Source organism: Dromiciops gliroides, chromosome 5, assembly GCF_019393635.1.
Source record: "Dromiciops gliroides isolate mDroGli1 chromosome 5, mDroGli1.pri, whole genome shotgun sequence".
NCBI lineage: Eukaryota > Metazoa > Chordata > Mammalia > Microbiotheria > Microbiotheriidae > Dromiciops > Dromiciops gliroides.
Genome location: NC_057865.1, coordinates 37892407 through 37919476, shown reverse-complemented (window position 1 = coordinate 37919476; position 27070 = coordinate 37892407). Strand labels below are relative to the sequence as shown.

The window sequence follows — 27070 nt, the reverse complement described above, 5'->3', positions numbered from 1 at the left end:
CCTCAGGCACTTGAAATATATATCATGAGGACTAATGCTTGCTTATGGACAAAATACATAACTACATACTTATAAACAAGCGCAATTTGCCTCTGTTGCTAAATCAATGAGAAATACCATTTATAAAAAGTTCTAGTAATAAAAAATCTTTATCAACTCCTAGAGCTAATCTGCTTCATTCTGTTCCCGACAGAAATCCATTTGCAGATTTATTCAAAGCTCTGTTCTTTCTCTATACTCACACTGCCCCTGGTGCATTCTGTCTGCTCTCCTCACCAATTAGTTGACAAGACTATTAAGCATCCCCTTTTCAAGGGGCTGTGCTGGGAATAAGAAGTTAAAAATGAAAGTCTTGGCCCACAAGGAGCTTACATTCCTTATTGCCAGTGTTACCGGAAAAGAGTGTAGTTCATCTTCTCCCTTATGGATCCACTCACCATCTCTGGTGCTTTCCAAATAAAATACCCTCCTTTGGACCCCACTTGGGTCACATATTTTCTCCCCTTCTTTAAAGCTCCTTAAGGGCAGGGACTGTTTTAGCACCCGCATCCCTAGAGTTTTTTGTGCAGTGCAGGACACACAGTAGGTGCTTCCATAACCTTTTCATCAATTCATGCTCCATAAAATCAATTCCAACAACTCCTTTATTTAGCCTTCCATAAAGAAGCTGTGAGCCGTCGCTCTATCTAGACAACTCTTTTTGGTCTTGTTTTGTTTAGAGATATTTCCATCTTGATACATGCAGGAGCCTCCTTTTCTGATCATGTTATATCAACAAATTGCACATCACCTTAGATTAACCGCACTTCCTTCTATTACCCTTTAGAGTATTATTTATAACTTTGATTACTGTGACAAATTTCATAATTCATGACCATACTGTATCACTGAGCAACCACAGATATTAAAAACATAGGCTGCTCTGACAGCAATCACACAGGGACTGTCAACAAGCGTTGCTCCGGCTTTGACAGCCTATTCATTATAATTAAGCCTCCAAAATTTGACAACCACTACATCCCCTGCAACATAAAAATTCTTTGATCTTCATCTTCAGAGAATAAAGTAACATTATTCTGAGATACGCACAGTCTGGGCTGAGGTTTCCCACCGTTGGCATCAACCAGTCTCGAATGAGCCTTTTACTAGGAAAACACTTCATAAAAAAGCAGTGATACTTACCACAGTGGACAGTGAATGAGTGGCAGACATGGATACATTGGCAAACCGCATCAAGGGTGGGCTGACTATTCAGACCCTACAGCACATGCCATATGCAATCAGACAGAGGAGGGCCATCTAAACCTCCATGGAACTGGATGTAGTGTATCATAGGCAAATGTTTATGCAGCCTGGACATTCCGCTCCCATGGCTGTCAAGACTTAGATTCATGGTCTGGTTTTTCACTTTTCTCATCCACTATATTTGATTTCCTTCCTTTGTACCTGAAGTAACAGGGAAAGGGTAGAGAAGATAGCAAAGACCACCCAAAATGCACACGGTAGGCATACGATAACTTATATTTTTGTGGAATCTTGTGCTGTTTTCACAAGAGTCCTGTGAAGTAGGAACAGAAGGCTCCCAATTTTATAGATAAGGCAATTATGTGCTAATGACAAAAGAGATTCAAGTCACAAACACTGGCCAAGGGAAGACAAAATTATCCCTATTTGTAGAAAATGTTTTACTTAGAAAAATCCAGAGAATCGGCAAAGAAAGAAATAATAGCTTCAGCAAAATAGCAGTATACAAAAAAGATCCACAAAATGAGCAGCATTTGTGTATAGTAATAGTAAAATGGAGGAGCAAACTTTAGAGAGGGAGGGGAGATGCTATTATTCAAAATGACTACAAAGAAAATCAAGAAATTATCTGGGAGTCCATCTACCAAGACATACACATATACTTATATAAATGCCAAATATAAAACATTATCCAAAGAATTAAAGAATGAAGAACATTCAATCACAAGGATATTCAGTGCTCATGATGGGGTTGCAGCAATGTAATAAAGTACAGCCTAGATTGCTCTCCATATTTAGTATGCCAATCAAATAACCAAGGGGTTACTTTATAGAGTGCTACAAAATAAAAGCAAAACCATTTGAAAGGCTAGGATTTCAAAGGAAATTTTTAAAAAGGTAAAAATAGAAGATTAATAATAGCATTATCAGACCACAAACCATATTACAAAACTAATATTTTTTTTAATAGAAAAATATCCCGGGGGAAGACTAGATAAGCAAGATTTGGGAACAATTAAGTTCAATCACCCACCATTTGATAAACTGAGACCGTAAACTACTTGGGGAAGAATTCTCTATTTGACAAGAAGTTCTGGTGAAACTAGGAAGCAGTCTGATAAAACTTTCAACACTTGCTAAAGTTTATATCATTAAAAAAAAATTAGACAAGAATGGAAGCTGATGATTTTCACAATGCTGGCACAGGACAGAAAAGGTCACAAGTGTTAGATGGTTTCGATTATAGACAATTGAAAAGCTTTTGCACAAATTCAGTGCATCTAGGTTAAGGGCCTGTCCATTGAGGACAAATTCTAAGTGTCTGATATGATAATAATAACTAACATTTATATAGTGCTTACTATGTGTCAGGGGCCACGCTAAACACTTTACAATCATGATGTCACACAATCCAGTGCGGCACCTAGCTGTGTGTGTGTGTGTGTGAATGGATAAATGACAATGGAGACAAAAAGTTCGTTTTCCAAACCGTGCCATTTGCCTGTCCTCAGCCTCCTGATTCCGCCCCCCCCCCCCCACTGGAACTTTTTGTTCCTGAGCCTGGAAGCACTCAGGAGCCAGGCTTCTGCATCACTTCTGGGCCATTTCCATACTGCGATGCCACTCCTGTATTCCCGTTACATCCTGTCACATACCAAATGAATATAAGTTCCTTTGGACAGCAGGGGCTGTTTTTTTTTTAAATGTATTTGTATCAGGGGCAGCTAGGTGGCGCAGTGGATAGAGCACTGGCCTTGGAGTCAAGAGTACCTGAGTTCAAATCCGGCCTCAGACACTTAACACTTACTAGCTGTGTGACCCTGGGCAAGTCACTTAACCCCAATTGCCTCGCTAAAAAAAAAAAAAAGTATTTGTATCCCTGGAGCTTAGTACAGTGCCCCTCTTGGCACATTCAAAAGAAGAGTTACAAATTACTCCTGAAAAGATTACTTCAAATCACTAGTAATAAAAGAAATGTAAATCAAAACAGCTCTGAGGAGTCACACCTTCCACCCATCAAATCTGCAAAGATAACAAAAGGTGGGAGTATGTAGGAAGGGTAATGGGGAGTCTCATGGATCCTTTTGTGGTTGGGCGATTCTGGCAAGTCATTTGGAATCATCTTAAGGAAGTGTCTAAAATGTCTATATCTTTTGACCCAGATATCCCATGGCTAGGTATATATTATAAGAAGGTCAAAGACAGAAAGAGAGGTCTCATGTACACCTACATAGTCATAGAGGCACTTTTTTATAGTAGCAAAAAACTGGTAATAAGGTGGGTGTCTAGAAATTGAGTAACAGCTAAACAAAATATGGCGTATGGATTTAATGGATAGTACTATGCAATTAAAAAAAAAAACCAAAATAAAACAAGGAATATGACAAATCAGAGAAGTGTGGGAAAACTTGATCAAGGTTGGCCCCAGAGAAAAGTTGAAAGAATGTACCTCCCTCCCTTCACTGAAGAAGTGAGGGGCCATGGTTGTTAAACGGTATACATACATCATAGAGAAGGTGATAAGATGATTTTCTTGAACTGCATTTTTTTCCATTTTCCTTTTAAAATCTTTGTTGCAAGGGATGGACTTGATCATAAGGGAAAACATATTCAAAAATGCATGATAAAGTTATCAATAAAAACTAAACTTTAAAAATGCTAATGACAAACCTGAAAGGAAATGGTTCAAGTTATAAGAAGTAAACCAAATAGACTAATCTTGATCCCCTGTGTGATTTAATTAAACCATTCTAAGACATTTGAAAAGAAATATAGCACTTAAAAATTTGCTATTCATCCGTTTAGAGCTGGAAGTTACCAATCTCCTCATTGTACAAACGAGGAAACTGAGGCTCAAGAAGGCCCAAGTGATTTGCCCGAGGTCACATAGCTAAGTGGGATTCTGACCTTGGTCTTGATTTCAAATCCAACACTCTTTCAATGATGCCTGAGGGGTTTCCCCATGTAGCTTCCTTTCAGTTATTTCTAAAAGAAAGGAATCCAGAAGACTTGTAAAATTTCTTGCTTTCTGCCAATCAAATCAGTACTCCCACCCCACCCCACCCCTTGTTGTTTTTTTTTGGGGGGGTAGGGCAATGAGGATTAAGTGACTTGCCCAGGGTCATACAGCTACAGTAAGTGTCAAGTGTCTGAGGCCAGATTTGAATTCAGATCCTCCTGAATCCAGGGCCAGTGCTTTATCCACTGTACTACCTAGCTGCCTCCCAAATCAGTACTGGAAATGTGTCTACAAGATAGGATGGGTGGGAATTCAGGGAAAAGGATTTGTAGAGAAAAGGAACATAAAGATTTGTAAAACAAGGTTCCTGCCCTCAAGGATTTTCCAGTCTATGTTACATAGATTATACAGTCTATACTAACTTTAAAGTTTATGTATGCCTTATCAGAAAATAAATTCAGGTCACTATATAAAACATTTGTTCCTGAGAAACTTTTAGTCTTCTCCCAATCATTTAAAAAATGTTTTTTTAAACCTTTTAACCTGTTTTTAAAAAGATACATTCTGGTGATGTATGGATAAAGTTCATTTACACAGGATTCCTTCACTTCAAATTCTTCAAGCATTGTTTTCATTGAGTGGTAAACAATAATTATAAACAGCATTTAAATTTACATAAAGAAATTTACTGTTTATAAAGCACATTTAATGCATGATGGGAAATGTTACCTTGGGTTTTATAGAAGAAATTCCAAGAGGATTGAATGACCTGAGGCTTATCCTGTGAGGGAGAATTAGGTTCTTTATTTCATATTCATTCTCTCTCTCTCATATATGTGTGTGTGTGTGTATATGTATGTGTACACACACATACACACACACACACACCTATCTATATCAATATAGATGTTGTCTTCTAGAATAGCACAAAAGCTCCTTGAGAGGAGAGACTGATTTCTCTTTTTTATTTTTATTTTTTTAATTTTTTTGCAGGGCAATGAGGGTTAAGTGACTTGCCCAGGGTCACACAGCTAGTAAGTGTCAAGTATCTGAGGCAGGATTTGAACTCATGTCCTCCTGAATCGAGGGCCAGTGCTTTATCTACTGCGCCACCTAGCTGCCCTGATTTCTCTTTTTAAAAATTTTTGATTCTCAGTGCTCGCCACATATCAAATACCTGCTAAGCTGGCATGATTTTGTTTTGTTTTAAAAGAGGTTGGAGAGAGTTTAAGGTACTAGGCATGTCTTCAAATAGGCTAAAGATTGTCATGGAGAAGATAGGCCTGGAAGAGAGATTCCAGCCAAGGAGTAAAATCAACAAGGAGGCAGAGATATGCTTAAGGAAGCACTTAAAATAAATTGGAGCTTTTCAAAAGTGGAAAAGACAAGTCTTGTGAGGTACTGTGAACTGCATGCATATCGATAGAAATATCCAAGTAGAAGCTGGATGTGTAAGGGGTCCCTCAGTCATGTGGGTGCCTAGATTAGGTGAGCTGTAAGGTTCTTTACAACCCTGATAATGTGTAATAAATATGCCCTCCTGAAATTACCATAAAGGATGAGAGAGGATACATGGATCCTCTCTACCATCCTATTACTTTTTCAAAGGATATTTTTATAGTACATGCAGCATATTGTTGATTAAAAAATAAATCTGCTTCTCTACCACTAATGATCAAGCTAAGTTTGTCATACATTACACTGTCTATAAAATGGAAAAGTGGAAGACCAAAGGTATTATTTCTGTTATGTCTCATCTGACATGGTAAGAAATAGTGAAGATCATAGGAAAAAAACTTGACAAAAGTAGTCAAAACCCTAGAAATATTTCTTTAAAAACAGCTTTCAGGTAATGTACACAGATATAAATACATCATTCATTAAATACAACTCACATCTGGGTTTTATTATACTCCGTAAAATATACAGGAATCTTGATGTACTGAAAGAGTGCAAGTAAATACAGTATTCAAGCAGTCACTATTTCTATGTACATGCTCATTAATTCTTCAAAAACCCCACAAAATTATCAAATAGATCAAAATACTGTTCTGTGTTTTCACACTTTATGTTCAGAAAACCAGCTGATAATTTACAATGTCATTAAGGTTTCCAGTTTCACAATAAAAAAAGGACAAAATGAAATTGGGAATCAATTTGCTGCAACTTATTGTACTTTCTCTGGACACACAAGATGGCTTTGTATGTCTTTTGAGCAATTTCACTTGAAAAGTAACGGTGAAAACAGAACCAAATAAAGTAGTTACCTTCCTAAACAGCTCAAGTCTCAGTTTGCTTTTAGAAGTTGTGAAACCCTCTTCCACTCTTCTTCCTTGTCCCCCTCAAAAGAGCGTGTTAGAAAAAACAAAACAAAACATGTCCAAACAGGATCCATGTGTTTGTGTTCATATTTTTTAAAAAGTTGTACAACAAATAATTCTCCCAAAGAACCTGACATTATACCTTCGAAGAATAGGGAATATTCTTTTTTTGATTATTATTGTTTTTTAATCATACTCCAGGATTTAAATAATGCAAAATAAATGCAATGAGGAGGCATGAAAATACTTTCAGTAACCAATGTACATGTTATAAAAAAGTGGATGAGTTGCTGGAAAAAAAAAATTCATTTCCCAGGACCAGACAGACAGGTGCAACAGGGTGTCATGAAACGACCTTCCAATTTGCATTAAGTTTCACTGTCCCCATAAAGTCTTTTCAGCATATTTTAAATAACAATAGCTCAATTTAAAAAAAAATCCTAAGCTTAACCATCTAAAACTGTGCAACAATAATTGTCTTATACCCCCCATTTTGTTTTTTTTACACTGTACATGTATCACCCTGACTGCATCAGTTAGCTGGTTTTCAATTTTAACATTATAAAAGTATGACAATTTTTCTTTAAAATTTTATCTAAAAGAAAAAACAAAACTTAAAAATACATCTGCTTTATCTCATTATACATTTAAATACAGTGTCAGAAGGCTTTCAGATTTTTGCTTATTAAAAAAAAAACAAAACTTTAAAACCAAATCTGAATTTCATTTTTAGAAATATTAAAGTTTGGTTTAGATAAGTTTTCAATTAAACTATTCCAGTTTCCACAAAAAGTTATTAGATTAAAAAACCTTTACGTTATTTGGTCCTTTGGCAATTTGCTGTGCAACAATGCCTACTGTACCAAACTTTTATTGCCTTCAGATTTAATTAGTTTTATTGATAGGATTTTAAATGTAGTGTTCTTTTTCCTTGTACAATAGTGTTGCTTGTCTACACAGACGAACGTGTACAGTGTCCCAAAATTATACCTTGCACCTCAAAACCAAATTAAACCAAGTTGTTTTGATGTTACTTTTAGCTTTGAATTTCAAGTCCACTTCAAGGCTTTCTCTAGTAGCTCCTTTTGCAAAGCTGGGGTTTAAAAATCTTCCTCTACTGGTCAGCATGTAGACCATCCACCATGAGCCCTTTTCCTTGAGGCTGATTTTGTATATGAACACTGAGTGCTCTTTCCAGGACTGGACAATCTTCACGCAAGCACAGAAGCCATTCAGTAAGTCTCTGAATCAGAATCATTGAGTTCATCCTCTTCTGTGTAAGGGTAGCCATCTTCCCTGCCAATATTGTTGAAACTGCAGTAAGTGCTATGCTCACTGCGCATGATTGGCAAGGGGTCAAAGGTGACAGTCTTTGAGGTGCTAGTGTAATGATTAATGGCACTGAACGTTAGGGACGGTATTGTGCTACTTGATGAAATAGGCATCATGGTGGCCAGAATGAGGGCTAGACAATCAGCCACATCCTTATTGGGAGCACAGGCCAAAGCTGGGGTATACCCTAGAATTAAACATAAAATTAAATCCTTAAAATAGATTTTATTCAAAGTTGCTTAGAAATAACAGCATCACCAATCTTAATACATGCCTAAAAAAATAAAGGACTGAATTTTATACCTTGATGAAACCATGATTTTATTGGTATGCATTCCACTGACGAGTATTGCAACCCCTTCATACCTTTTTATCCTCAAAACTGAATTATCATTTATTTAATTCAATAACATAATAATAATAGTCAATTATTCCTTAAACTTAAATTTATGACAATTATTATCATTGCATGTTAAAGTTAGGACTTCAGAGAGCTAGCTCAACTCTCTCATTTTACAGATGAAAAGATTGAGTTTCAGTGACTAGTTCATATCAGGCAATAAGCATTGATCCAGTACCTCTCTCTGCTGGGCACTGACTGTGCTAAGGACCAGGGTTACAAAGAAAGGCATAAACAGTCATTGCCCTCAAAGAGCTGACATCTAACGAGGGAGACAACATGTAAACGGCTGGTTAAACACGTGAACTATACAAAGGGGATGGAAATAATCTCGGAAACTAAGTCCCCAGCAGTTGAGGGTCCATGAAAGGGTTCCTGCAGAAAGACAGCACTGAAATGAGCTCCAGAGAAAGCCGGGACACCAAGAGGCAAAGGGAGAGCAGGGCACGAAGGAGAGACGATGCACAGAGACGGGAGACGGAGTACTGTGCGCAGGAAACAGAAAAGGAGCCAGTGAAGTGGAGTCACAGCTGGGTGGTGCAGTGGAGAGAACACTGCAGCTGGAGTTGGGAAGGCCTGAATTCAAATCTGGCTTCAGACACTCATTAGTCATCTGGCCTTGTGTAAGACACTTAACCCTGGTTACTTCAGTTTCCTCCTCTGTAAAATGAGCTGGAGAAAGACCAGCCACTCCAGACGTGACTGACAACAACAGTTGGGTCAGAGGGGGCTGTGGAGGGGAATAAAGGGAGAACAGAAAGGGAGGAAGGGGCCAGCTTGTTCAGGAAGCGCTTTAAATGCCCAAACAGACAACCTGACATTTGATCCTGGAGGCAAAACGAGCCACTGGACATTATTTGTACCAGCGTGGGGGATGTGGGTACACAGACACTAGAGAGAGAGAACCCAGTGTGTGATCCATTCCATACCACACTGGTTCTCTTATGACTCACCCACGGCTGCTGAAAGATTCTGGACAATCGTGATAAGAAGGGAGGAAAACTGGCCCCTCCCCCATGTTCACAGGGCTATCGATCTCACCCCAGAGCAAAGAGCCGTCTCTGTGCCTGAGTCCAGCTGATGACACACTGTTCTCTCCACTGACTCCCAAACACAACCTTTCATCTCCTGCCTCAGTACCCTGAAAGCAGCTCCTTCTCATTGACCCCTCAGAGCCCGACCTCTCTTCAGGGATGAGCTCCAAAACCATTTCTCTAAAGAGGCTGCTCCTGATGACCTCACAAACACCTTGCTGCCCTGCTGAGGATCCCAGATGCAGAGCTGCGAGACCTTGGTGGCTACCCATGCAAGCCCCTCATTATGAGGGGGCACGCTAAGGAAAAGCCAGCCCGTCTGGCTGGGTCTGGCCTTCCTCCTCCACACTGCTCTGGTCTCACGGCCATACCACGACCTGCTCTAAAGCTCCACCGAATCCCTAATGTGTCCACCAAGTCCAGGCATAGCGCTCCATGCCTTTCTCTTGAATGAGCTTCTCCTGCTGTGCATGGTGCCGCCAAACACTCCTCGCACATTTCCTTGCTGAAATCCTGTACTTCCCTCGGAGGCCCAGCTCAGATGAGGGCATTCTGCTCACATCTCAGTCTATGCTGTATCACACTTGGCTGTCTATGTATCTCACCGCCTCAATCAGACTGAAGGCTCCTAGGGGCATGTAGAGGGCTGCTTTTCACTTCTGTATCCTCAGCATCAATGAAATAGAGATGTACATGTGAATACCTCATAGTTACAAAACCGAGGTGTCCTTAGAACCCCGCTGTTTCTTGCATCTGGCCATTGACCCTTTCTCCTAGAGGCTGGTGGCTCTAAGGCCAGGACTGAAGAGCATCATAAACGCCTATGAATGGACTGAGAAGTTTCACATCCTATATCTGGTGAATCCTGCTAAGCCAGATCACGGCTTTGGGCTTCAAGCAGCTGCCCCGGCCTTCTGGACTACGTCGGTCAGAGACAGCAGAGGCAGCAGACCCTTCTTACTGAAGGTTCCCACAGTGACACAAATCACAGATCCTTTTTTAAATGAATGGATCCTGATTTCTAAAATGGTCCAAGGTAAAGCAATATAGGCTTAAGGACTAGGGGATATTTTCTAGCCAACTGTTGAGATATGCCATGGGTCAGTCTGCCTGCCTCAAGTCTCATCCCACTCCAGTCCATCTTCCTCTAAGATGACAAAGTGACCCTCCCAAAGCACAGGTCAGACCACCCACAACAATAAATGCCAGTGGCTCCCTGGGACTTTCAGGATCTGTTTGGCTTTTCAAAGCCTTCCAAGCCCACCCCTGCCTCACACCTCTCCAGTTCTCTGACCCCTCCTTGCTCTCAATGTCCTCTGTGAGCCAATGACCCAGGCCTCCTGGCCAGTCTACAAGCACGACACTTCACCTCCTGACTCAGGGCACTCTCTCCCTCCTCATTCCCTCCTCCTGGCTTCAAGTCTCAGCTAACGTCCCACTTTCTACAGGAACACCTGCCCAATCGTCCAGAGTCTTAGCGCCTTCTCTCTGGGTTTAGTCTGTCTATGGTTTGTTTGTACACAGTCATTTGCGTGGCATCTTCCCCAATAGGCTGGGAAAGCAGGAACAAAAGATTTGATATAATATATAAAATATTAATAGAGAGCCTTTCTTAGTATCTGCAGAGCTTAGTGCCATAGCTAGCACACAGTAGGTGCTTAATGTTTGTTGACTGACAGAACAACACGGTACAGTCAGCATCTGCTATGTATATCCAATTGCAGATTTCCAAATTATACTAACGTGCCTCAACTTCACTTAACACAGGATTTTGTGTACGTCTTTTAAAAATTAAATTTACTACCTTCTAAAAATAAAGGAACAGTCTAAATTTATATTTTGATGCATGTACAGAATTAATAAAATCAATTCAGATGATAAATGATAATGATCAACTTTATTTAGGAGCCTTTATCAGATTTCAGAAATCCTTCAGTTCCTTAGCTGGGAATTTTCTGATTTCTTTTGTCCTATCCTCTTGGTGTTAGTATCTCGCAGGCTATGCTCTGAAGAAGCAAGAGCTCTAGACTTTGAGAGAGAGAGAGAGAGAGAGAGAGAGAGACAATTTTTGTGAGTCTTGACTCTCTGACATAATTATGTGACCACAAGGAAGTCAACCTCTCTGATTTTTAGCTTTTTTCATTTGAAAGTATGGATAACAAAATTACAGATGGATCCTCAGAGGATACTAGACTACTCAGAATTAAAACCATCTCTACAAAATCCCCACCAAGTGGTGACTTCTATTTTGTCTGAAGACATCTAGCAAGAGACAATTCTCTTTCTGTAAGGCAGCCCCCATTCCATATTGGGGGCCAGCTCTCTTTGTGCTATTTCTTCTTTCTCCTGAGCCTAAATATCTTTCTCCAGAAGTCCACCCACTGCTTCTATGGCTTCTTGGCCAAGTAAAGAAAGTCCATTCTTTCCCCCACATAACAGCCCTTTACACATTTAAAGACACTTGTCTCACCTCCCCCAAACCTTTCTCTTCTCTAAATTAAACAATCTTAAGTTCTTCAGGCCAATATTAGTATCCTGATGCTGGTCACCTGTGTCTATAAGGACCAGATGGAGAAAATGATCCTCACACTACCTGACTTAGAGGTTTCCTGTAAAGAGAATGCTTTATAAATGCTCAAGTGCTACAGACGTGAAGGATTACTACCATTACTCAATAATAATGATTTTCGTCCCCCCTTTCCAACCATCAAAGGTTCACCTTACATAAAATGCAGATCGCCCCAAAGAACTAAAGCATTTAAGTCATTTAAATTTAGATTTACATCAAGTAATAAGACTCCTTACCATTTTCATCTACAGCAAGCACACTTGCTCCTTTCCCCAAAAGTTCTTGTACTACGACTGTGAGTCCATTTCTGGCAGCAACATGTAAGGGTCTGAAAAAGGCAGACAGATGTGGCTGATCAAGAGTAATTGAGGAGCAGTATAGAAAAATGAAACAATCTAGTTGACTAAACTGCCATTTTATGAACGAAATGATAATAAACACAAGCACATGTCCAGAATCCTCAATGCGACAGAGTCATATCAGATGCCAATACAGTGAAGGCAGAGCATGAATCTAGACTTAATTCAACCTTTTTTACTTCAAAGCTGAGAGGGAAGATGCACAGTGGAGGAAGAGAGTCACAACTAATCTAAAAGTCAAAACTAGACTTTTAATCACAGGTTTAGATATAAGCTATAATTGTTCCTCCCGACAACCTAGTTTGTCATCAGAAGTCATCTAGTTTCACCTCGTAACCAAAAGTATGAATCTCATCTAAACATCCCTGACTAGTGATCAGCTAGTACTGCCCTGAATAACTCCAATGATGGGGAAGGGAATTCGCTACTTCCTGAGGGCAGCACATTTACCTTAAAGAAATCTAATTGTCTGACAATTTTTCCTAATATAGAGTTTAAATCTGCCTCCCTGTAAGTGTCATCCATTGGTCTTTCCTGTAACACGATGAACCCCCACAGAGGGCTATGGATAACCCATGTGGTGGGGGTGAGCATTAAAGATGAACAGAATAAAAGATGTCATGAGGGAAATGTATGCTATGAAGAGAAGACATGCTGGTCACATGGCAAAAGCACGGGATGACTGCCCAAGTGTTGTTCCAACAGATCTTATCGATTTGGGGTCTAGCAAGATTGCCAGCTAAAGTCAAACAATCTCAGGACAACTATGAGTGTGTGAAGACAATCATCCTGTCATTTTGCTTCATCTCCTTTATCAAGCTAAAAGTCCTCAATCCCTTTGATCAGTACGATCAGTATAGCTCTGGGGACTCTTAGCACATCACCTTCTTCTGGACATACCCAAGTTTGTCCGAACTGCAGAAATGCATAGAACCTCCTTACTCCATCAGCTCGAGTGACTCCCTCTCACCACCCCTTTACAAACAGGCACCAGCCTGCTTTTCTGACCCAATTCTGCCCTATTCCTCTTCAGGATCTAGGGTCTAACCTGGCTAGAGGGGCCTCCTTACCCTTAGAATAGAGGTTTGCTAACCCGCTGCTCTGCCAGTGCCTTGCCCCTTAGCAAACTTGTGCTGGCTCAGTTTCCCCTGACTGCAATTGAAGGCTGAGCTCACACTCCAGAGGGAGAGAATGACGGCTTCACATCATGCTGAGCACTTAATAAATGCTTGTTTTCTAACTGCTTCTGTTAAAATTTCATCTTGTTGGTTCTGACACACTATTTCAACCTGTCAACTAATTCCTGTGTAACATTTCTTTCATCTAATATATTAGCTTAGTAACCTCACTCTTATCTTCCTACGTTATGACATCATCTAGATGTTATCCAAGAACAGCTGGTCTGCTGTGCCCCTACTATGCTCAAGGCAATTATCATCTCATTGGAACCTCCCAGCACTCGGGGAGATGGGGGGCTATTATTACCCCCATTCTATAGATGAGGAAACTGAGGCAAATAGTAGTTAAATTACTTAGCATGGGGCACATAGCTAGTTAGGTATTTGAGGCTAGACTTGAAGTCAGGTGTTAAAAAAAAGTTTTATGGGTGCTTTTATTTCTTTCTTTTCTTTTTTTTTTTTGGACTAGTCCCAAGATTATTATTGGGCAGATTTCTAGTCAAGGAACACACACATTACACAAATATTATAATTATTGAAGGAATTTCTTCAAAAAATGATTCTCTCAGTATCCCCAAATATTTAAATGGTATAAAGAAACATTTTGAACATTCTTATAAAGTTTAAGATCAAAATAATGTTCAGTAACATCTTTATAGATGGTTCTAGATAAAACATAATTTCAAAAACATTATGAATATTTCTAGTTGGAAAAAAATTAAATTTTCCCAGTTATAATAATTTTTGAAATGTGACTATTCAGTCAATGAATCCACACACACAAAATTCACTCATCTCTTTGCATTTATATCCTGGTAGATCAAAAGTGGAAATGAGAAATACTCACGTTTGCAAAGCTGCATTGGTTGCATTGATGAGGTTTCTATCTGTTATCTTCTCCAGGATTAACAAGGCACTAGTTTCATGTCCCTAAACATAGAATCAAAAACTTTCTTTTTGAAAATTTAATCTTATTAATGACAAATTCTACATGTACCATGTATTCAAGACCTTACCCTGGTTAACAGTGAACAGGTCTTAATTATTTACAGACATTTATTTGAGACGATAATAGGTTAAGGGAGGGGTTCTTCCCTGATTACAGTTTTCAACACATCAAAGTACTTTTGTTGATATGTGATATGAAAACTTGATTTAAGTGATGTGATAAAGATTTTGCCCCAAGTCATTTTAAAGTTCATCTTTACTTCACTGTAAAACATTCTCCAATAATCTATATATAGAATTCAATAATACCACTACTTAAAATAATGCTTTTTAAAAATGAAAATGTGTACCTACCTTACTGCATGCCAAATGGAGTGCTGTGTTTTTACTGTTATCTTGTAGTGTCAGGTCTGCGTTAGCACTGCTAACTAGCATCTCTGTGGGGAAGAAGGGAATTAGAGGGAGGGGAAAGTGCAGCAATTCTTACAGAAGGAACATCATGTTAGTATTTTAATCATTCTCTGAACTGAAGAATATACAATGAAAAGAACAAAGTACTGTAGCAACAACACTTCTGTTTATAAAATGTAATCATTTAAAGCCAGACTATTCAACCAGACTAAGAAAGCTTAAATCTCTCAATCAACTGGGGCAAATGAAAATACCAGTTCAGTGACTAAAAATGTAGTTAGCAAGGTTTGTAAACTTCAGTAGCAAACCCTATAACTAGCAGCACCTTGTTCATTCTAGGAGCCCCAAGCATGCCTTTCTTAGAGGAAGCCATTTTCAACCCTGTGCATTACATGCGATGAATGATTTATAGGAACAATAGAAATTCCTAGGTCATTTCTTTACCAACAGTATTTGTTTGTCCATTTTCTGCAGCCATCATTAGAGGTGTTTTCCCAGAAGAATCTACAGAATTCACTTGAGCATTATGGCTGAGGAGCAGCTGTAAACACTCTACATGATCTGTGAAGGCAGCTGCATGAAGAGGAGTTCTGCAATACAGCAAAGCTCACAATTAATAAAGCTCCATTTTTTTATTGCTAGAATAAAAATTAGTCTTCAGTTTTGCAGAATTCTAGAGCTATGAAAGAACTTTAAGATATCTGGTTCACTCATCTTCCCCAATAACCAATTTTCCAAATTATTTAATTAAGGCTGAGGGAGAGGTTAAATACAAGTTCATACTTCAAGCAAATGGGATAGATCTCAATCTCTCCTGATTCCCAGTTCAGTATTCTTTGCAAAAATTTCCAAGACTATAAAAAATTATCATCAGGCTACAAATTGGTTGACAAATTTACTTGGAATATTCTCTCCCTGATTTTTTCTACAATAATTTATATGTTAGTAACTCAAGTGGACCTTGAACTAGAAATGAACTAGCATACAAGAGATGTTTAAAAAAAAAAACAAAACCTTATGCATGTTTACCTGAAAACTGACATTTTACTAACAAATAATAACACTATGGGAGCTAAAATATTAAGAAGACTACTTCTTATGGAAAGTAAACTGTTACAGGTTGAGTTCCTACCTTCCTTTTGTATCCGTTGAATTTACAATACCAGTGCCCAATGTATCAATTAACATTTCAGCAGCACTTTCATTGTCATTTATCCTATGAAAAACAACAAGCTGGTTACTTAGGGCTCAAAAGAATTTATTTTTAGTGTTTTAAACAAGTGTGATTTATTTTGGCTTTCTTACACAGCACAATGTAATGGGCTGAAAGTATTTCCTTCCATTTTCTGGAAGACTTCCTGTTCCAAGAGAAGTTCGACACACGTCTCATGTCCTAAAGAAGTTAAAAAAAAAATCAGATATTAAAATCCAAGGTTATTCAAGTGAAATGTATGTCGCAGAGTTTAAAACATTAAAACAATCAATTTATTAGTCTTAAGGCAGCACACCATGTTCAGGTATCTGGGAATCACATGAAGCTTGAAGACCCCTACTCAGAAACAGCAGCAGCAGCAGGCAGCTCAAGAACATTTTACAATGCTATTGCTATCACCAGCTTTCTTTTTTTGTTTAGTTTGAACATTTTTGTGTTGACAGAGTTCGTTTGTGCATCGCCATGTCTAAATATCTCCTTTCCTTCTTCCGTACCCATCAAGTCATTGCTCCCAAGAAAGAACTGAAAGGGATAAAATGCAGTTCAGCCAAACCAAGGCAAGTCAACAAGTGTTAATTAAGCACTTACTGTTCCAAGTGCTGAGGATACAGATACAAGCAAAAAGAAAAAGTCCCTGCTATCAAGAAGCTTACATTCTAATGGGGCAAAGACACAACATAAAAGATACTGAAGGGGCAAGCTAAGTGGCACAGTGGATAAAGCACCGGCCCTGGAGTCAGGAGGACCTGAGTTCAAATCTGACCTCAGACACTAAACACTTACTAGCTGTGTGACCCTGGGCAAGTCACTTAACCCAAATTGCCTCAAAAAAAAAAAAAAAAGATACTGAATCATCAGAAGGAGAACAGGGAGAGATTGATGGATAACTGGCCTGGGTCCCTCCTCTGCAGGGAAGTTTCAGGAGAAACACACCCATAAGAGCAATGAGCTGCAGGGGCAAAGGGATGCTGCGGGGTGAAGAGGCCAGATGTGCTAAGGGCACGCTCAGGGTTAGAAGGCAGCTGAGCTATGGTGGCAACGTCCAAAGAGTCAGAAGCAGAGCTGGGACAGGAATGAAATTTGGCCTGCTTGGGCCCTTCTTAAGCCATAGACTGTACTAGACAGTATATACAGTATTCCCCACCCAAGAAAAAAAAGGGGGAGGGGGAGGAAAGATGCATTTTCTTGCCTCTTTTCCATGGCAAGTGAATGAATCTAATTTTTGAGGCCCAGACTAATGCAGTATGGAGAAGTTGTCAGCAGTAGGCTGGGCACTTGGTGATGAAGATATTCCTTGGAGAGGGGTAAAGTGAAGTTGGAAGAGATGGTTTTATTATATGCCCAAGGACATCAAGGAACTATTTCACAGGACACTGTCATACTTTAGGGCACATAATAAGCATCTGTGAAAAGGCAACCATGAAAATAATGGTGGCTTATTTGCTAACACTGGTTTCAGAGGATGAAGATAAATTCTATGAAGAATTTGATAAGACAACAAATTAAAACAACATATACTTTGATTCTCAGTGACTTCAGTGCAAAGATGGGAATAGATTAGGACAGTGAAAATAAATTGCAAAGAATGGAGGAGGAGTGAGAAAGATCAAAGACTTATTATATAGATGCTTCACACCTTTATATCATAAACACTTTTCTTGAGAAAAGAATTAGTATGGAGAATTATATAATTCAGTCTCAGTTTCAATCACAATTGATTGAAAGATGTAGAGACTATAAGATCCCACTGTGCTTACTGCTTGTTGACTATAAATAATACTTCATTTGGTAGGGCAAAATATGGCTTGAAAGGCCACCAAGGTATCTCCCATGCATATGCCAAAGACATAGAAAATATCTTTGAAATATGTAATAACAGAAAAAAATTTTCAATACCTGATTAGTGATCTCAAACAAGGCATAAAACAGGAAGATATACAGGCTTTCAAAAAGGGATTGTCACCAACTGTGGAGGGCATTCAGCAGCAAGTCCAAAAAGAAAGATGAATTCCCTATACATGCTGAGAGAATGTACTATCTCTTTTCATTAGATTTTATTTACAGGCTAAACAAAAATTTGGATCCTTGAAATCAAAATTTGATAGTGAAATTTTAACAATGAAAAAAATCTGATAAGTTGTATATAGAGCCAGAACTGGAGTGACCAGGGCTTTAACCCAAAATGGGGAGTTCAGAAGATACAAGAAGGCACATATCCCTACGGTACAGTGGAAAGATAAGAAGAGCTGTACAGGTTAGATAACAGCTAAAAAGTTGCTTCCCATTCTTGGTCCCATAAAATATCCACCATACCCCTCCTTGTGGCTTCCCCTTTTTAGGAGAATCAATCTATCTTCTGCCCTATCTCCACAAGTAACAGTGCTTTCCCATGTTATACCTCCATACCAATTTCCTTCCCATGTTATATATAGAGAAACTTTGCTTAAGACTCTCTGGTGGGGTAGACTCCCAATCTCATGGGTAGGGTTAGATGACCCTATGGGTTTTCTATGGATGGTAAGCCCAGCCCATAAAGATTGCGGAGTTCACGAGGAGGTTCCACAGCATTTTGGGGCTTGGTGAAATCACATGCTGCAGTGCAAAGGGTCTTTAGAAGCCTGAGATTCTACCCCTAAAACACTATAATAATTTGTTGCCCCAATAACTGAATATCTTATTTTCACTTATAAAATTACAAAGTTCATTTGAGGGTACATGTTGTGCTTGCCTTAGATGGGCACTGATCTGGGCCAACTGCCAAAGTTGTTAACTATGGCTGTGGTTTTAAACTTTGAAGTTAGGAGAGCATGAGTGATATGCCTGAAAGGAATAGAAATAGACTGGATTTATGTAGTGATTCTTAAAAATTTGAAGCACTTTTATAGACTGGCAAATAAATTCTTTTCTTTCTTTTAGCAAAACTAAAAAGTCTAACTTCCCTCCAAATATCCCTAAGACAGAAGAAGAAAGTTTTATCATTCCTGTTTGTATAGTTTAGGAAGCTGAAACAAGATAAGGCCAAGGTTTGGAACATAGGATTATAATCTGGACCTCCTTAGTCACAGAAATAGAAAATCTCAAGAATTTCAAAAGTAGTTAAAGGGGATTTGGGGGTAATAATAACCAAGCTGTTAGTTATATGAATTTGAGAGTGAAACTTCCAAATTTCAAGAATATTTTTTCTAAAATAATTATTACAAATTTAATGACTCCCAATAAAAACAAAAGAAAAACGTGAAAGAATGCAGCTTTGTATAAATTAAATCATCTCATAGGTGCTTGACACCACTGTTAAAAAAGTATATTGTAACGCAACACAAAAACCTTTTTATTTTTGTGTTAAGGACAAACCTAAACACAATAACACATGTACTACGTATGATATATTACAGTATTTTCCAAAAAGGATGACAAAGCCACAGATCAGTTCAAGGCTTTACAAATCTTCTGACAATCTTTAATAAAACAAATCTGCATGCCTTTCATCCTTTTAAAACTTAATTTTACTAACACTCCTTTCCCAAAACTACCATTTTTAAAAAACCCTCTTTTCTTAAAAAAAATCATATTTTGAAGACAGATATAATGTGACTATAATGCAAAATAATAACTTTATGAGAAGTCCTAATAGCTAAAAATAATCCTTTAACAATATTGCAGAGTCAAGGTAAAAATATGTGGTTATGAAAACCTTTCTTGAAAGTTGTTCTTTCTTTAAAATATGCTAAATATCAGTACCCTGCTCTGATATAATGAGGATTTTATCTTGTGATGTGCTTGTAAGATGAACATGAATATTTCAATTTGGAATATATGCTACATTTCAATATTTTCCTAAGCTTTACATTTTTTGTTCCTTAATACAAGTATGTTTATAATAGGATAAGAACATACCCAAAATATCCAAATATATTATATAAGATATACATTGAAAACAATAATTTTGCAATGCCCTACAAAAAAGTGATTAACTTTTTACACTCAAAAAGTTTTTAAAATGGCTTTTTCCATAGCACTTAGTTCATTATTATCTCTATATAGGTTTGATCACCCTATAAGTTTCTCGAGGGCAGATTGTTTTGTCTTTTTTTTGAACTCTAGTAATCAGCACAGCAACTTATACAGAGGCAGGCGTTTAACTGATCCACAAGCATTAAGTCACTGTCCTTGAGGAGTTCACATTCTAGGACAACAAGCAAATACGCAAGAGGTTTCTTAAGAACACGCACAAGTCAGTCCACATAACCTTGGAGGGGGGACCAGGAAAGGGCTTCCACAGAAGGCAGCACTTCTGAGCAATGAATAAAACCAGGGATTCCCAGAAACAGAAGTGGCCGGGGGGGGGGGGGGGGGTGCCTTTCATGAATTGGGAATGACCGGCATAAAGGTAGACTGCAGGAACAACAACATCAAACTGGATTTGTTGGCTCTGTGTAATATAATGTCTATGGGCTTCCCACTCATATGAAGATTGAATGAAACCTGTTCTTCCCATGATAAAAGAATACTTTACCATTGTAGCAGGCCCAGTGAAGTGACGTATAGCCATGATTGTCTGCTATTGCGGGAATGGCATCTGCAGATGCTGCTGCCTGTAACAGTGCTCCAAGAACACCAATATGCCCACAGGCTGCTGACAAGTGGATGGGTGTCCGACCCCTACTGTCCCGCAGTAAACACTTGGCACCATGTTGAAGCAATGCATCTACACATTCTTCATGGCCTGTAACTGCCTAGAAGAGAAGTAATTTGCATATTGGCATAAGTACGAAGAGTCAGAATGTAAAGGACACAAATCACAAAAAGCTACACTAGCGTCCCTACACAATATTAAGATGAAAAAAAACCTTCAAAGTATTATTACTGTTAGAAAGAAAAAAATGAAAAAGCATGTTAATTTGTTATTAGAAAACAGTCATTCTCTGACTTAGGCTTATGTGAAGTCATAATTTCTATCCTTGCTTTTTTGAGTTAAATGAGAATGGTTCAAATTTTTTGTCACAAAATAAGAATTAGATTAAATCTCATCTTTAATTCAGACATTTTTATTAAGCTATATACCTGATTAATCTGTCTTTTTTTTTTTAAATGGGAAACATTGAGAAATCAATGAAATTTCAAAAAATTAAAAAATTCAGAAGGGAAAAGAAAGATACAGGTAAAGGAATGAGATGGTGGGGGAGGAGGTGAAATGGACCAATTATAGCTGTGGCATCATGATAAAAACCATCCCTGTGGGCCTTAGTTTCTTTATCTATAAAATAAAGGCACTGAACCGGATTACTTTAAGCTCTATATTTTCAGTCACTTGGCATTTTCTCATCTAAAATTAATTAATGCAGCCTGATGAAACTGTACACGATAACCTCATAACTCTTTCCAATACATGGGTAAATGATTCAGGGTTACCTGATGGTAAAATTTAATCAGGAAAATGAGAGGCAACAAAATTCAATCCACTTCTATGTTACAAAGAAAAACAATGTTTTCTTACCCCTCTATGCAATGCTGTTCTTCCCCACTTATCTTTGGCATCTACATTTGCTCCTTTGTTCAGTAGTGAGTAAACACAGTCTGTGTGTCCATTCAGAACAGACAGCATCAGGGGAGTCCTGAGTAACAGAGAGTATGATGCACAGAAGATTTAATGATACTACTTAATATCCCTTCTTTACTCTATGAATATTAACAAACCGTAATAGTACCTTTTACTTTTTCTAAATGTAGCTATTGTAGATTATTTTACATATCTGCATGTTAAGAGCACTACAATTTAAATTTAAATATATAGTTATGTAAGTTAGAAGTACACATGGCCAAAAATATAAAATACACGCGAATTCATATCCAGGAAAGAAACAAAAAGGCCTTTGTTAAAACTTACTGTCCGTTTCCATCTTGAATGTCCACTGCATTCTGTGGCTCTGCATTCCCTATTAATAACCGTAAACACTCTGAATGACCATTTGTGGCTGTAAAGTAAAATATAAGGTTAATAGTGGATATAGTCATAAAGATAGCATGAAGATTTTAACTTTAGAATAAGTTATCTGGAATTTCACCCCTTACACAATCTATAAAGCTTCTTGTTAAGTACCTGCATAGAGTTTGCTTCTTTGGTTATTCAAGGATGTGATGAATTTCCAGATAATTTATTCTATGCTAGTACTTTGAAGAATAACTAAATACAATGAGAATAAAGATGATGCTAAGCACCACTTAGGGAAACAGTGCCAGCGAACCTGCAGCGTGGATAGGTGTCCTCTTTACCACATAATCCTTGACTAAGATTGAGGCTCCCTGATTAATGAGCACGTCCACACATTCCACATGGCCTTTAAAGGCTGCGAGGTCCAAGGGTGTCCTTCCATTGTTGTTCCGCACATCAAGATCTAACAAAGATTGTACCAACACTTCTAATGCTTGGTGGTGACCATGATAGGCCTGAAAGAAAAATTTTTTAAAATCCACATCAAATAAGAGTAACTTTAAATTATTTTAGAAAGCACAAAGGAAATACATTCTTTATATTACTATGCTTTATATGAATCCTAACATTTCATATTAAAAATTCTTGTAATTGAACTAACCATTTTATTAAAAACGATTAATACAGCATATAAAACTAATACCCTAGTTGTGTTTATGGATGGGGGATGCAGCATTCAGGTTAACTTAGTTAACTGAAAGGGTAAGGCATTCCAGTCATTTCAGTTGTGACCCTAACAAGGTGAAATGACTTGCCCAGGTCACACAGTCACCAAAAGTCTAAGGCTGGGTTTGAACTCAGATCTTCCTGACTCCTGGCCTGGCACCACCTAGCTTGAGTTAAATTATCAAACATTTTATTCTGCATCTTATGCTGAGCATACAAAGACACTACACACTTAACATAGTAGGAGGTTAATAAATGTAAAACAAATAGCCCTATAATGACAATTGTCCCAACAAGGAAAGTGACTGTTCTAGATGAATTGATCAAAAACCTTTCTTCTGTGTGTTATATCGATTAGCCAATCTCTTAACTATATACTTTTAGTAACAAAATATCTATCATCTACATATCTTTAACCTAAGAGATAGCCCAAACACCAGAGTCACCATATAGAGACAGCATATGAAATCCACTCTAATTTTAATCAGGTAAACAGTTTCAAAAGTCCAAGTGATGACAAGTGTGTGCTTTTAAAAGTTTGATTGGGAATAGGAAACAGAGATGTTCTGAAAAGCAATGAAACATTGGAAAGTTTGCTCAAAATTAACCAGCCTTGGCCTCTGTACCCTCTGCTCCCCACTTCATCCCCATGATAATGTACATGCTTGATCCAGAGAGTAGATAAAAAACTTACTGGCAAAGAGATTTTGGAAAATTAACATGAAGCTTTTTGCTTGTAAAAACTTGAGTTATTTATGTTGGTATACTGAACCCTCTCCATAGAGAAACAATAAGACTGTTTTCAAAGCTGGCTTTATGTTTTTCTCATGATATAAATGGAGAAGGCATTTCCTGAATTCCTATGGAAGAAAGTCAATTTATCTATCTATAGCACCACAAGCAGAACCCAATAAACTGTATTAGAAAGGAGGAGATGATAGAGTCCAGATATTCCCATTCAAGAATGGGGGAGGGGGCGGCTAGGTGGTGCAGTGGATAGAGCACCGGCCCTGGAGTCAGGAGTACCTGAGTTCAAATCCGGCCTCAGACACTTAACACTTACTAGCTGTGTGACCCTGGGCAAGTCACTTAACCCCCACTGCCTCACTAAAAAAAAAAAAAAAAAAGAATGGGGGAATATAATAATAAACCTGATAATAAGGGTCCATTTTTTTTAACTTTTTTTTTTTTGTGGAAAACTTGCTGTCTCAAAATGATCTCCAAATTGTCAAATCCCCAGCCTTCTTGACCTTTCTGCAGACTTTGACACTATCACCCTCTTTTCTTGATACTCTATCCTCTCCTGAGAATCCATTGCTGCATTGCTGCAGCTCTACTCAAGTCTCCTGCTCACTGCCCATGAATGGTCCTTGTCTCTCTTCTCTGTATCACTGGGTGATCTCATCAGGTCCCATGGATTCCATTATCACATCTATGCTGGTGAGCTTGGTATTTACCCAGTCCAAACCTCTCCCTTACATCTACCCTTGCATCTTCAACGGCTTTCTGGATGTCTTGAGCTTGAAGCCCTGCAGACATCTTCAAAACTGAACTCACTCCATTTCCCCCTAAACCGTCCCATCTTCCTAATTTCCCTATTTTTGTAAAGATCACCAGCATCCTCCTGGTCACTCAGGCTCACAACCGATGTGTCATCTTTGACCCTGACCTCCTCCACATCCAATTGGTCCCAAGTCTTATCACTTCTACTTTTGTAATACTTCACCCCCGTTTGCCCTCCACCACCACCACCCAATATGGGGTTGCTCAGACCGGGACTGTGACAAAGGCCTACTGGTCACTCTGCCTGCTGCAAGTCTCTCCCTACTCCAGTCCATCTTTCCCATAGCTGTCAAACTGATCTTCCTAAAACAGAGATCAGACCATATTACCGTTTTCCCCCATTCAATTAACTCCAATGGCTCTCTACTATTTCATAACCTGCTCCCTTTCTCTCTCTCTCTCTTTTTTTTTGCAGGGCAATGGGGGTTAAGTGACTTGCCCAGGGTCACACAGCTAGTAAGTGTCAAGTGTCTGAGGCCAAATTTGAACTCAGGTCTTCCTGACTCCAGGGCCGGTACTTTATCCACGGTGCCACCTAGCTGCCCAGGTCCCTTTCTTTTAAAGGAGGCAGGAGAGGATGAGATCAAGAAGACAAGTTAGAAGGTTGGTGTTGGCAAGGAAGGGGTCACCTTTTTCTCCAAGACAGGAGGCAAAGGAGAGACCAAGGGGAGATGCTATGGTGATCTGAAGTGTAAAACTGGGGAGAAGGGGCAGGCCTGAAGATTTTCAGTGAGCTGAGGTCACCTACTGAAAAGTGAACATACAAGCACCACTTTGTCAGACATGTAGAAACCACGAGAAAGAATAATGTATAATTATACTAGAAAGGTAGGCTGAAGCTAGGTTGCAAAAGGAGTGATAGTCAATATATAGTAAGTATAAATTAGTGGTCTAAGGAAAAGTTTGAGGAAAGTTTGGAATAATCTCTAAAAAGTAGTATAGAATTAATTTGAGAAGAGTAAAGGAAATAAAAAATCCAAGGAAGAAAACAAAGAAGTAGGAAACAATAACTATGTAAACAAGTTATGAATGAGTCAGAAGGGCTTCGAGTACTGATACTATTATAATACTGGTATATAAAAAAAAAAAGCAATGCAATATAGATGGGTCCTAGTACCACCACATGAAGCTAAGTCTGAAGAAGAATCAAAATAAAAAATAAGAGAAGAGCATAAGGAAACGTAAAGGTTTGTCAAGTGCTTTGGTTCCTTTCCCTTTGTGTCCTTCTTTCACATGGGAAAAGAGCAGTAGCTGCACTGTGGTAGAGGGGTTGTGTACAGCAGAGGCTATGGTTAGCAGGGAGGCCTCTTTGGGAACGCCATCATGAGCTGCAGAAAACTTTCCAATTAGTGTGCAAACCACTGCCAAGCTAGCTGGGCAAAAAACACTACATGCATACTTCAGTGGCTCTCCACTGCACTTTTAAAAATAGCCTGTAAATCTTTATAATAGCCTTTAAATAAAAATTGCTATTAAATGATTAGGAAGCACAAAAATGTAAACATGATAACAGCACCATAATTCTTTGGGGGAATCTAATGAGGAGATACTTGTTTCCATTCCCAACTAGGAATGGCCAGCTTAAAAACCATTCATTTCTGAGTTTGGCGCATGTTACTATGTCAGGAATCATTTATTAAGTATCTACTATACACATACACAGTGGACGCTCAGGCCATCACCCTGCTCTGACTTCATTTTCTTCCCTTTTTAAATTCCAACCCAAGAGTTACATGTTTTAACTCTATACTGTCCCCAACTCTTGGATCCCTTGCTTCCCTGTCCTGTCCCCACTCAACTCTTGCCAATGTTAGCCCTGGATTACTGCTACCACCTGCCTCCTCTGTTGCTGAATGTAGCTGGAGAAGAATGCAGAATCATGCTGATGCAGGGTATATGTTCTCCAACCTCACCTGGGTCTTCACTACAGCAAGACTGTCCTTTCCAGCCTTCTCTACCTTTTTTTTTTTTTTGGGGGGGGGGGGCTTTTAAAAATAGAATTTAAATTTAATTTTTACAGATGTAAAATTTTATCAGCTGTTAAAGCATTTGCAAAAACCACACATCCTACTTCAGCTTTTATTGAATATCTATATGAAAATATTCATTTTTAAATTAGAAAACAGAAATTATACTTCTTTCCAGCCTTCTCAAACTTTCCTCCCCACCATAGGCTGTATCTTCAATTTGGTGACTCTGGCCTCCTGGCTGTTCCACAGAGAAGGCCCTCTACCTCTCAGCTGCAAGGCATTTTCTCTGGCTGTCCCCTATGCTTGGAATGGCCTCCTTCCTCACTGCTGCCTACCAGTTTCTCTAGCTCCCTTTAAGTCCTAACTCAAACCCCATTTTGTATAAAAAGTTTTGTCCAACCACTCTTCCTTCTAGTTTATCCTGATCATAGCTTGTTTGCACATTAACTTGTTTACTGTTGTTTCTCTCACTAGATTTTGAGCTCCTTGAGGGCAAGGACTGTCTTTTGTCTCTTTTTGTACCTCCAGAGCTTAGCATTATACCTGGCCTATTTTGTTGTTGTTCAGTAATATTCGATTCTTCATGACTAAATCCATGGGTTTTCTCCAGTGGATTAAGGCAAACTAAGGTTAAGTGACTTACCCAGGTCACACAGCTAATATATGTCTGAAGCTGGATTTGAATTCAGGTCTTCCTGACTCCAGACCCAGCACTCTATCTATTGAGTCATGTAAGCTGCCTCTCTATCAGGCACATAGGAGACACTTAATATTTATTTGATTATATTTAACTTTTGTTTTTGTTGTTGTTTTTTTGGGGGGGCAATTGGGGTTAAGTGACTTGCCCAGGGTCACAAAGCTAGTAAGTGTTAAGTGTCTGAGGCCGGATTTGAACTCAGGTACTCCTGAATCC

General features: G+C 38.7%; 1 protein-coding gene across 3 annotated transcripts in view; it reads right to left on the bottom strand.

Moving 5' to 3' along the window:
- Nucleotides 1-6084: 6084 nt before the first annotated feature.
- The window catches only part of ANKRD28 (ankyrin repeat domain 28), a 183243-nt gene continuing 162257 nt past the window's right edge, over nt 6085-27070 (bottom strand). For 2 of the 3 annotated variants that reach the window (XM_043965044.1, XM_043965043.1), the window contains exons 18-28: nt 22212-22413; nt 21854-21941; nt 21464-21581; nt 20483-20702; nt 16062-16149; nt 15889-15972; nt 15201-15346; nt 14700-14782; nt 14245-14327; nt 12097-12188; nt 6085-8044 (exon numbers count right to left, since the gene is read on the bottom strand). In XM_043965044.1, the coding sequence (XP_043820979.1) occupies nt 7758-8044; nt 12097-12188; nt 14245-14327; nt 14700-14782; nt 15201-15346; nt 15889-15972; nt 16062-16149; nt 20483-20702; nt 21464-21581; nt 21854-21941; nt 22212-22413 (1491 nt within the window). In that variant the 3' untranslated portion in view covers nt 6085-7757. Of the gene's footprint in view, nt 8045-11169; nt 11320-12096; nt 12189-14244; nt 14328-14699; nt 14783-15200; nt 15347-15888; nt 15973-16061; nt 16150-20482; nt 20703-21463; nt 21582-21853; nt 21942-22211; nt 22414-27070 lie in introns of those variants that run through there. The other variant, XM_043965045.1, reaches the window with a different exon arrangement.